General features: G+C 46.3%; 1 protein-coding gene across 8 annotated transcripts in view; it reads right to left on the bottom strand.

Annotated features, from left to right (window-relative positions):
* The window catches only part of DPP10 (dipeptidyl peptidase like 10), a 652,879-nt gene that overhangs the window by 27,768 nt on the left and 612,952 nt on the right, over positions 1–12,159 (bottom strand). For all 8 annotated transcript variants that reach the window (XR_013217894.1, XM_077273449.1, XM_077273443.1 and 5 more), the window contains 2 exons: positions 10,796–10,850; positions 3,361–3,460 (listed from right to left, as the gene is read on the bottom strand). Coding sequence is in view for 7 of the 8 variants with exons in the window: in XM_077273449.1 (XP_077129564.1) it covers positions 3,361–3,460; positions 10,796–10,850 (155 nt within the window). In the remaining variant the exon portion in view is untranslated. The remainder of the gene's footprint in view (positions 1–3,360; positions 3,461–10,795; positions 10,851–12,159) is intronic.

The raw sequence follows: 12,159 nt of genomic DNA, 5'->3' as shown, positions 1-12,159 counted from the left end.
TCCGGAGCTGGATTTCTCTTCTTTCCTGTTATGACCGTTTTAAGGGAACCTGGTCCCCTGCTATTTTCACCCTGGGGAAACCCCTCAGTATGGATTCGGGGCTGTCTGTCCCCAGTGAGGGGTCGCGCACTTTTCCCAAGCTCCTGGGATGGCGGGGCCCGAAGTGATAGCCAAAGTGGAGCAGAGTCTCAGAGGGGTTAAGGTCTCAGGCTGAAGCCACTTTTTTATCAGCTGCAGCAAGTCATATGCCTGAGACCTAACAGGGCAAACTCCGTGAACGACCACTGAAATACCCGCTGAGCCTGCATGTACCGTAGTCGCTGGGGAGGATGTCTCTCACAGAGCCGCAGTGTGTTGCAGAATCAAATTGTTGGTCTACTGCTAATGCTGAAACTCCTGCAACTTCCGCTGTTGCGCTTGAGAGAAGGCCAACTGTCTTAGTATTTCCTCCATCTTGTCAGCAGGCTTGGGCTGCAGCATTGCAGGCCTAATAAGTGACATGCAGCGGGCGTTGGAGTATGCCTCAGTTCACACTGCCCGCATTCTCCACCAAGTTGTAGTGCGGTGTGTTGACTGCACACATAAACTGGATGTTGCAGAGCCACCTGCTCTGCAGCTTGCAAACCAAGACTGACACACCCAAACTTTTGCTGCAGGGTTTTTAAAATGGAATCTGTGGCCATGGGCCACTTGTAAGACCCGGCTGTATGGAGTGAACTGCCCTACTATCATTCTGTAGTTCACCCTAAAAATAAAAGCCCTTAACAGGGTTTCCTAAACATTGCCTTGGCCAAATAAATTGACCAGGTCCACACTTACTTTTATTTTGCCTGTGACTGCAATACACTTCAGCGGCCTCAATATGCTTCTATGCGCATCCTGGGGTATACATATCGACCCTCGCATATGACCCCCTCACTGCCTCACACCTGCCACGAACAAACCATGGACTTGGACCTCATGGAAGCGCCCGACACATGACCACCTTCTTGCTGCACCATCTTCAACATAATGCTTGTATTCTTAGGGTTAGAAATAGTGCTGACTACTGGATTGCCACTCTGTTAGCTCCACAGTACAAGAGTAAATTTAGCCAGATGCTTTCCCCCCAGGAAAGGGATGCACGCATGCTGGAGTATCAAAATTCGCTTGTGGACAATCTTAAGAGTGGTTTTCCACAAGACTGCCATGAGGTGATATCCAACCCAGGGAACTTGAAGGCATCATCGCAAAACCATTAGCAGCGGCGACAGTGTAAGTGGCATAAGCTATTTCTGTGAGTCTTTTCACATATTTTTTAGACCAGCCTGTGCACCAGCAGAACAGAGTACAAGTCTGACACGTTGTGAACGACTGAAGAGGATGGTGCAGGAGTATCTGGAGCTCAATATCAATGCCATCTGGAGGGATTTGGACCATTTTGCATTTTGGTCTTCAAAAATCAAAGCCTGAGCTCGCCTCACATGCCTTGGAGGTTTTATCATGCCTGGCAGCCAGTGTTCTCTCAGAACGTGTCTTCAGGGCTGCTGGTGGTGTCCTGACGGATATGTGCAGCTGGCTGTCCCCTGAAAGTGTAGACTGCCTAACTTTCATCAAGATAACACTGGACAGACTACGCGATGGTGTAGTTTTTAGTGTCATGTATTGACCTCGAATTATTGTAGTTTGTGCCACCTTTGAAGTATCTTCTGTGCCTGCTGTTGCTACTGCTGCTATTGTTACAAAAATTTATGCCACTTTAGTTGTGTGTGACAATAATTTTTTGAAATGTGGAGACCTCACGTTGGGTCTCCATATGGTATCTGGTGGGTTGCCTTTGGTGGAAGCTGTGTCAGAGGCCTATTATACTGTTTCTATTCTGTGGAAATTGATGCCACTTTACTGCTGTGTGACAAAAAAATTTTGAAATGTGGAGACTCCAAGTTTGGTCTCCATCTGGTGGGCTGCCTGTAGCAGTAGGGCTCCCAGATAGGCAGGCCTGCACTTAATTTCAGTCAACTACCTGTGTTACTAGCCTTACATTTTTCTACCAATACTAGTGTATGAAACTGATGTTCGTGTCATCTGAGTGTGGCTGGAAAAAAAAGGAGGTGTTGCATGACGTATCAGGGTTCCCAGATAAGAAGGCTTTTCATGGTGTCTGCCCCAAATTTTAGCTGTTTGGGAAGCTTTTTGTCACTCCTTAAGGTGTTGTGTATATGTTTGGTTTAGCCTCCCGTTGAATCTAATGGGGTTCGGGTACGTTCGTGGAACCGATCGGTGAACGTCAGTGACTTGAATCAAACCAAACCTTGAAAGGTTTGCTCATCTCTACTTTTTAATTCAGGGTGTTTGCAGGATTTCTCGTTTCATAACACACTGTATTTTCTGTTGGTGAAAGGACCAGATTGCAGACGGCCAGTGCTTCTTTCCAACTCTACGTTGAGGAACATTTTTATGGAATTTGTCCACAATTTTTATCTGCGGTTTTTCACAGATCGATGACCTTCAGCCATCTTTGCTTCGGAGAGACGCTGCCTCTTAGGGCTCATACTCACTTGCGTGAAATACGGCCGAGTCTCGCATGGTAACACCCGGCTCTGTCGCTGGCACTTGGGAGCGGAGCATGCAGCTCCATGTATTGCTGTGCGGCCGCACGCTCCGCTCTGGAGTGCCGGCGGCAGAGCCGGGTTTTAACCTGCGAGACTCGGCCGTATTTCACTCAAGTGAGTATGAGCCCTAACACATGACATTTATACATAGTAATGTGACTAAGGGAACGTTCCCATGGTTGGACTCTGAGTACATCTGCAGCATCCAACCCACAGCGGTCAGATGTTACAGCATAGTGGATGGGATTTCAAAAAATCTCTTGCCCACTATGCATTCACCGTGGAGATGGACATGTGGCGTGTCTTTCTAGACTGCAGCATGTCAACTTATCTTGCAGAAATGCAAGTCTGTACAAGATGAATCTCCCCCATACAATGTATTGGACATCGTGAATCCGCATGGTTCAGTGATCAAATGCGGAATCCCCTGCGTTCACAAGCCGGCAGCGGACATGAGCCGAGTCTAAAGCGCTGCCAGTTAGGGCCATAGATGAACACTGACCCTCCTGATGTGTTTCATTTGTGCCATGTATCTTTTCCAGACTTTTGTTAACCCTTTCCCAACTTTTTTCAGAGGTGCTGCAGTTATCAATTTGTAAATCACTTAATTTTTTTCAAATGAAACATGTCCAACGATCAACTCTGATCAGTTCTGTGTGAATAAAATACACTGATTAGAGATATCCAAATCATTACATTCTTGTCTTCTTTACATTTTACAGAATTCCAACTTTTTTGAGTTGTGTTTTTTTATCCAAGGTTTACTCACCATATAACCTCATATCGGTGATCGGAGCAATTAAGGCTCCACATCGGAACAGTCTCTCATTGGCCTTTAGAATCATAGATGCAATGTAACCACCATAACCCTGTAGGGAGAGACATAAGCCAGAAAATCAACCAAGAGGATCTGACCTTATGCTGCAGTTACTCACAGCAAGAAATGACAAAATAACTTTCAGTTTTAAATAGCTGGTTTCTTAACGAGTGCTATGAGTCACAAGCTGCAGGCTGCACAGAATCACATGGTCTGGTGCAGAGATCCAATAGGTTTCCCAGAACCCATAGAGTTCAGTGTCCACACATTTATCCAAAATACTTCTAGTATCTTCTGTGAGTCCAGAATACTCAGCTGTTCGAAAACAAAATATCAGCAGTGGAGAATCTACAGCCAGAATTACCAGAACTCCTATACTGGGAACCTACATGCAGAACCCTACACTGTGTAACCTACAGACAGAACCCCTACATTAGGGAACCTACAGCCAGAACTCCTACAGTGTGGACCTAGATACATAACCCTACACTTGGGAACATACAATCAGAACCTTACAATGAGGAACATAAAGCCAGAATCCTACATTGGGTAACCTACAGCCAGACCCCTTTATTGGGAAACCTACAGCCTGATCCCTACAGTGGGGAACCTACAGGCAGAAGCTTTTCAGTAAGGAACACACAGTCAGAACGCCTACATTGGGGAACCTACAGCCTGAACCCTACAGTAGGGAATCTACAGGCAAAACCCCTACATTGGGTAACAGCCATAACTCTTAAATAGGGTAACCTATAGCCTGACCCCTACAATGGGGAACCTGCAGGCAGAATGTCTACATTGTCGAACCTACAGCCAGAAATTGTACAGTGCGAAACCTACAGCCAGAACCCTACAATGGGGAACATACAGCCAGAATCTCTACAGTGATGAATCTACAGTCAGAACTCCTACAATGGGAAACCTACAGCCAAAACCCATAGTGGGAAATCTACAGCCAGAACCCCTACAATGGGGAACATTCAGCCACAGCCTTACAATGGGGAGCCTACAGCCACAACCTTACAATGGAGAACCTACAGCCAGAATCTTCCAATGCAGAACCTACATCCATAATCACTACAGTGGGGAACCTACAGTCAGACCTCCTTCATTGGGTTACCTACAGTCTCACCCTTACATTGGGAAACATACAGCCAGAATCCATACAGTGGGGAATCTACAGCCAGAATACATACACTGGGGAACCAACAACCATAATCTCCTACGGTGGGGAACCTAGAGCCAGAAATTCTCTACTGGGTAACCTACAGCTTGAACTTCATAAACTGGGGAACCTACAGCTAGAAACCCTACACGTGAGAACCAACAGCCAGAAATCATACAGCGGGGAACCTACCGCCAGGAACGATACAGTGGGAAACCTAAAGCCAGAACCCCTACATTGAGGAACTTACAGCCAAAATCCCTATAGTGGGAACCTACAGCCAGATCCTCGTACAGTGGAGAACTTACAGCCAGAACCTCTACATTGGGGAACGTACAGCCAGAACCACTAAACTGGGAAACCCACATCCAGAATCACTACAGTTGGGAACCTACAGCCAGAAATCATCTACTGGGTAACCTACAGCTTGAACTTCATAAACTGTGGAACCTGCAGCTAGAAACCCTTTATGTGGGAACCACCAGCTAGAAAGCATACAGTGGGGAACTTACAGCCATAACCGATACAGTGGGGAACCTACATTGGGAAACCTACATCCACAATTCCTACACTGAGTAACCTGCAGCTCTAACTCCTAAACTGGGTAACCTACAGCCTACTTACAGTGGGGAGCCTACAACAAAAACGGCTACCGTGGCAAACCTCCAGCAAGAACCCATACAGTTGGGAACCTATGTTTTTCATTGTAAGATAAGGCTTCTATTTTTCCTATCCAATCCCAAAAAACAGGCATTTCAAGAATACAGGAGATTGTTGTCACAACGCAGTGCACAACCAGGAGCGCTGAGAAATTGCTGCAGCAACAATAATGGTGCTGTCGACCTCTTGGCAGCCTCCTGGACCAATTTTCTCATCAATTTTTGAGGGACATCCAGTTCTCGGTAATGTCACTGTTGTGCCAAATTTCAGACCCTTCTTGATGACTTCTTCACAGTGTCCACAGTAAATCTAATACCTGGAAAATGCTTTTATACCTTGTCCTGACTAACAACTTTCCACAATGAGATCCTTTGCTAAGTGGTCAGCTGTTTACAGACCAGAATATGTCAGGAAAATCTTACTTAACCCTTTAGTGACCAAAACCCTCAGAAGGGAGGGAGCATCGTTAAGACTTTTTGAACACAAAATTGGCTGTCATCGATGACAGGCACCATGTCATGTTTGGAGACCCCTTGATGTGCCTAAACAGTAGAAACTGAAAAAGTATATTTACTATATTGACTGGATTAGTGTAAAAAAGGCTTACTGGAAAAAATAATACCATAAAACTTTAAAGTTTATTTCTAGTTATAATTAAAAAAACAAACAAAACACAAATTCACGAAAAATAAGCTATACAAAAAAACATCCAATAATTATGCAACATAACAGTAAACAAGGATTGCTAACCAATATCCGCCACCACAAAATCTCTGTCTAGTATGAATAATCTTAATAATCTGGCACTCTAGGGGGAATCAGATGCAGAGCCTGGTTGCAGGTATTATAAAGTTCCCTGGTTCCTGGTATCCTGGTTGTATATTATTTATGTATTAAGGGAATTGTAGGGCTACCAGGGTCAGCCGCCGAGGAGCAGGGGCGCCACATTGCATTCAAGAGGGTGCCAACCTCCGCAGACAGGTAGGGTTCACTATGGGGATTTACTAGGGTGAGTTATTCAACACCTTCAATTCTCTCCTCCGTCCCCCAGCACCTCCTCCCTCCCCACTTATCTCCGCTGAAGACTTTGCCTCATTTTTCAAGCAGAAGATTGATAGCATCAGAGACAGTTTTGGTCAACAAGCCCCAGAGCCCTTCCTCCCGACTTCCCTGCCCTCCACCTTCAAAACCAACTTCTCCACCATTACAGAAGATCAACTCTCCACTCTACTCTCAAGATCGCATCTCACCACCTGTGTACTTGACCTGCTCCCATCCCACTTCATCCCAAACCTCGCCACAGTCTTCATCCCAATCCTAACCCATCTCTTCAACCTATCACTAACAACTGGTGTTTTCCCCTCAAGCTTTAAACATGCCTCCATCACACCTATCCTCAAAAAGCCCTCTCTTGACCCATCCTCTGTATCTAGCTATCGCCCTATATCACTTCTCCCTTATGCCTCCAAACTACTGGAACAACACGTTTACCTTGAACTGTCCTCCCATCTCTCTTCTTGCTCCCTCTTTGACCGCTTACAATCTGGCTTCCGGTCACACCACTCCACTGAAACTGCCCTAACTAAGGTCACCAACGACCTCTTAACTGCCAAGAGCAAGCGACACTACTCTGTCCTCCTCCTCCTCCTCGACCTGTAGGCTGCCTTTGACACAGTGGACCATTCCCTATTATTACAGACCCTCTCATCCCTTGGCATCACAGACTTGGCCCTATCCTGGATCTCATCATACCTAACAGACCAGACATTCAGCGTCTCCCACTCACACACCACCTCCTCACCTCGCCCCCTATCTGTCGGAGTCCCGCAAGGTTCAGTCCTTGGGCCCCTGCTCTTCTCCATTTACACCTTTGGCCTGGGACAGCTCATAGAATCTCATGGCTTTCAGTATCACCTCTATGCTGATGACACACAGATCTACATCTCTGGACCAGATATCACCTCCCTGCTAACCAGAATCCCTCAATGTCTGTCCACTATTTCATCCTTCTCCGCTAGATTTCTGAAACTTAACATGGACAAAACAGAATTCATCATCTTTCCCCCATCTCACGCGACCACCCAACGAACCGAACCATTACAGTAAATGGCTGCCCACTCTCCCCAGTCCCACAAGCTCGCTGCCTCAGGGTAATCCTTGACACTGATCTCTCCTTCAAACCACATATCCAAGCCCTTTCCACTTCCTGCCGACTTCAACTCAAAAATATTTCACGAATCCATTCATTCCTCAACCAAGAATCTGCAAAAACCCTAGTCCATGCCCTCATCATCTCTCGCCTTGACTACTGCAACCTCCTGCTCTGTGGCCTCCCCTCGAACACTCTCGCACCCCTCCAATCTATTCTAAACTCTGCTGCCCGACTAATCCACCTGTCCCCCCGCTATTCCCCGGCCTCTCTCCTCTGTCAATCCCTGCACTGGCTCCCCATTGCCCAGAGACTCCAGTACAAAGCCCTAACCGTGACGTACAAAGCCATCCACAACCTGTCTCCTCCATACATCTGTGACCTCGTCTCCCGGTACTTACCTACACGCAACCTCCGATCCTCACAAGATCTCCTTCTCTACTCCCCTCTTATCTCCTCTGCCCACAATCGTATACAAGATTTCTCTCGCGTATCACCCCTACTCTGGAACCCTCTACCACAACACATCAGACTCTCGCCTACCATCGAAATCTTCAAAAAGAACCTGAAGACCCACCTCTTCCGACAAGCCTACAACCTGCAGTAACCACCGATCGACCAAACCGCTGCACGACCAGCTCTATCCTCACCTACTGTATCCTCACCCATCCCCTGTAGATTGTGAGCCCTCGCGGGCAGGGTCCTCTCTCCTCCTGTACCAGTTATGACTTGTATTGTTTAAGATTATTGTACTTGTTTTTATTTTGTATACCCCTCCTCACATGTAAAGCGCCATGGAATAAATGGCGCTATAACAAAAAATAATAATAATAATAATTATAGTTATCTAAATAGGATTGCCCCAAATTCCCCCTAGAGTGCCAGATTATTAAGATTATTTGTACTAGACAGATTTTGTGGTGGCAGATATTGGTTAGGGATCCTTGTTTACTGTTATGTTGCATAATGATTGGATTTTTTTTGGTATAGTTGATTTTTCGTAGGGGTATTATCTGGATACTTCACTTTATGATTTAATAAGGGGGAATCAGATGCAGCACCTGGTTGCAGGTATTATAAAGTCCCCTGGTTCCTGGTATCCTGGTTGTATATTATTTATGTATTAAGGGATTTCTAGGGCCAGGAGGGCGAGCCGCCGAGAAACTGGGGCGTCATATTGTGTTCAAGAGTGTGCCAGCCTCCGCAGACAGGTAGGGCTAAGATAGGGGTGAATAGGGTGAAGCAGGTATATCCACACTCTAGCCTACCTTACTGTCTGGTCTGTCACTAGTGGGTCAAAAATATTTTTAGTGACCTGGTGCTACATTATTGAATTTGTGTTTTGTTTGTTTTTTTAATTATAACTAGAAATAAACTTTAAAGTTTTATGGTATTAGTTTAAACAGTTGAAACCCCCCAATTCTAACTCCAACCCCAACACACCCCTAACCCCAACCCCAACATACCCCTAACCCTAAACACAACCCCAACCACAACCCTAACCCCAACACCAACTTAACCCCAACACAACCATAACCCCAACACAACTCTAACCCCAACCCTAACCCTAGCTCTAACCCCAACCCTAGCCCCAGCCCTAACCCTAGCCCTAACCCTAGCCCCAACCCTAACTCTAGCCCTAACTCCAGCCCTAACCCTAACTGCAAAGAATGGGAAAAAATAAAATGTTTACATTTTTTGTTTTTACCTAACTAAGGGGGTGACAAATGGGGGTTTGATTTACTTTATTTTGATCACTGTGATAGGGTCTATCACAGTGATCAAAATGAACCAATAGGAAAAATCTCTAATTGGTGCTGGGTACCAGCCGGCAGATCTCACCATTTCCTTCCAGGAAGATGATGTGGAGGGCCGGGGGACAGAGGAGGAGGGTCCGGTGATGGCAAAGGTACCGGGAGGGCTTGGGGGACTCCATTTCTCTCTCCTCTTTTATGCTAGATCATATCAGAGGAGAGAGAAATGAACTGAAAATCTGATTTTTTTTTTTTGTGATTGCAGTTATTCACCGAATGACGGGGAACAGTAAAAACTGACCCGAATCATGTTCTTCAGGGTCTCCGCTATCCCTCGTAGCTGAGACCTCAAAGATTTTCCGACGCAGGGGGCGCTATACACTTATTTCTCAGCGCCATTAAGCTGCACTGAGGAATAAGGCCCCTTAATTGCCGCCGTTAAAAGGCAAATCAGCGGTCGTTAAGGGGTTAAACAGCAAGACTTTTTAATAGGTTGATAAGAATCCTTGTAAATGATGGCAGCCAAGCACTGGCTACAATGTTACATGAGGGGAAATGTGATTGGCTGATTCTGAACAAAACCACATGCCCAATAATATTATGCAACAACATTATTTTAGTTTTCTGATTTTTATTTTCCCCTCAAAAAGTTTGATTCTCAATGGATTTGTACACATTATGGGTGATAATAAAGGAGAAAACATTTCTGAAATTAATCTTGGTATGATTTTTTTAATGAAAAAAACCTGGCATTTCATCAGGGGTGTGTAGACTTTTTATATCCACTGTACAGCAAGAATTGCTACAATGGCCTCCAGCTTGAGCAGCCACAGTGGGAAACTTTCAACCAGAATCCACGAAGTTGGGAATCTATTGCCAGAACCTCCGCAATTGGGAACCTGCAGCCAAAACCTCTACAATGAGGAACCTACAGCAACCATAAGTTGGAACCCTAAATCCAGAACTCCCACTGTAGGGAACCTACAGCTGAAACCCCAGCAGTAGGGAACCTATAGGTGGAACCTATATATTTGGGAAATTAAAGCTGGAACCCTGCAATTGGGAGCGTACAGCCATAAACCCAACAGCTAGATCCACAACAGTAGAGAACCTACAACCAGCACCCCCGCAGTTGTGAACCTGCAACCAAAATCCGCACAGTAGATAATCTACAGCTGGAATTCCTACAGCTAGAACCCCCGAAGTTGGAAATCTAGAGCCTGAACCCAAGGGCCATTGGTAACCTACAGCCATAAACCCAACAATGTAGAACCCACAGCTGGAACTGCTGCAGTTGGGAATCTACAGGCGGAACCCCCAAAGTTGGGAAATTACAGCCAGAACACTCACTATTGGGAACTGATAGCAATCTCTTCTAAAATGGAGAAGTTGGGAACCTACATCCAGAACTCCCGCAAATGGGAACTTAAAGCCCAAACCCCCGCAGTTGGGAACGTAAAGATGGAACCGCTATGGTTGAGAAACATCAGCCGGAACCCATAAAGTTGGGATTCTACAGCTGAAACCCCCGAAATTGGGAACCTGCAGCCATAAACCCTACAATAAGGATTTTATAGCTAGAACCGATACAGTAGGGAACCTACAGTTGAGGCCATAGCAACCCAGCAAGGAGGATTAGGTGATAACTTGATGAATTACCTTCCCAAATATGCTCAGTCTGCTTGGATCAATATAAGGTTCTCTTAGTAACCACCTGACAAAGGGAAAATAAAACATAAATATAGCAGTCAAGAGGAAAAGCAACATCTTTTAAAAAAATTAACAAGGTACATTGATCTATAACAGGGAAAAACAATTACAGTTTGATACTGATCTATGGGAAAATGGAGGAGCCATTACAAAGTGGCCCTGACCTACAGGAAGAGGGAGGAGCCATTACAGTGTGATTGTGACCTAAGGAAGGGGGAGGAGCCATTACAATGTGGCCCTGACCTAAAGGAAGAGGGAGGAGCCATTACAGTGTGATTGTGACCTAAGGAAGGGGGAGGAGCCATTACAATGTGGCCCTGACCTAAAGGAAGAGGGAGGAACCATTACAGTGTGATCCTGACCTACAGGAAGAGGGAGGAGCCATTACAGTGTGATCCTGACCTACAGGAAGGGGGCGGAGCCATTACAATGTGGCCCTGACCTACAGGAAGAGGGAGGAGCCATTACAGTGTGATCCTGACCTACATGAAGGGGGAGGAGCCATTACAATGTGGCCCTGACCTAAAGGAAGAGGGAGGAGCCATTACAGTGTGATCCTGAACTACAGGAAGGGGAAGGAGCCATTACAATGTGGCCCTGACCTACAGGAAGAGGGAGGAGCCATTACAGTGTGATCCTGACCTACAGGAAGAGGGAGGAGCCATTACAGTGTGATCCTGACCTACAGGAAGGGGGAGGAGCCATTACAATGTGGCCCTGACCTACAGGAAGAGGGAGGAGCCATTACAGTGTGATGCTGACCTACAGGAAGAGGGAGGAGCCATTACAGTGTGATACTGACCTACAGGAAGGGGGAGGAGCCATTACAATGTGGCCCTGACCTACAGGAAGAGGGAGGAGCCATTACAGTGTGATCCTGACCTACAGGAAGGGGGAGGAGCCATTACAATGTGGCCCTGACCTACAGGAAGAGGGAGGAGCCATTACAGTGTGATTGTGACCTAAGGAAGGGGGAGGAGCCATTACAATGTGGCCCTGACCTACAGGAAAAGGGAGGAGCCATTACAGTGTGATCCTGACCTACAGGAAGAGGGAGGAGCCATTACAGTGTGATCCTGACCTACAGGAAGGGGGAGGAGCCATTACAATGTGGCCCTGACCTACAGGAAGAGGGAGGAGCCATTACAGTGTGATGCTGACCTACAGGAAGAGGGAGGAGCCATTACAGTGTGATACTGACCTACAGGAAGGGGGAGCAGCCATTACAATGTGGCCCTGACCTACAGGAAGAGGGAGGAGCCATTACAGTGTGATCCTGACCTACAGGAAGGGGGAGGAGCCATTACAATGTG

The sequence above is a fragment of the Ranitomeya variabilis genome, chromosome 7 (assembly GCF_051348905.1).
Source record: "Ranitomeya variabilis isolate aRanVar5 chromosome 7, aRanVar5.hap1, whole genome shotgun sequence".
NCBI classification, from domain to species: Eukaryota; Metazoa; Chordata; class Amphibia; order Anura; family Dendrobatidae; genus Ranitomeya; species Ranitomeya variabilis.
This window is presented reverse-complemented; position numbering and strand designations above follow the sequence as displayed.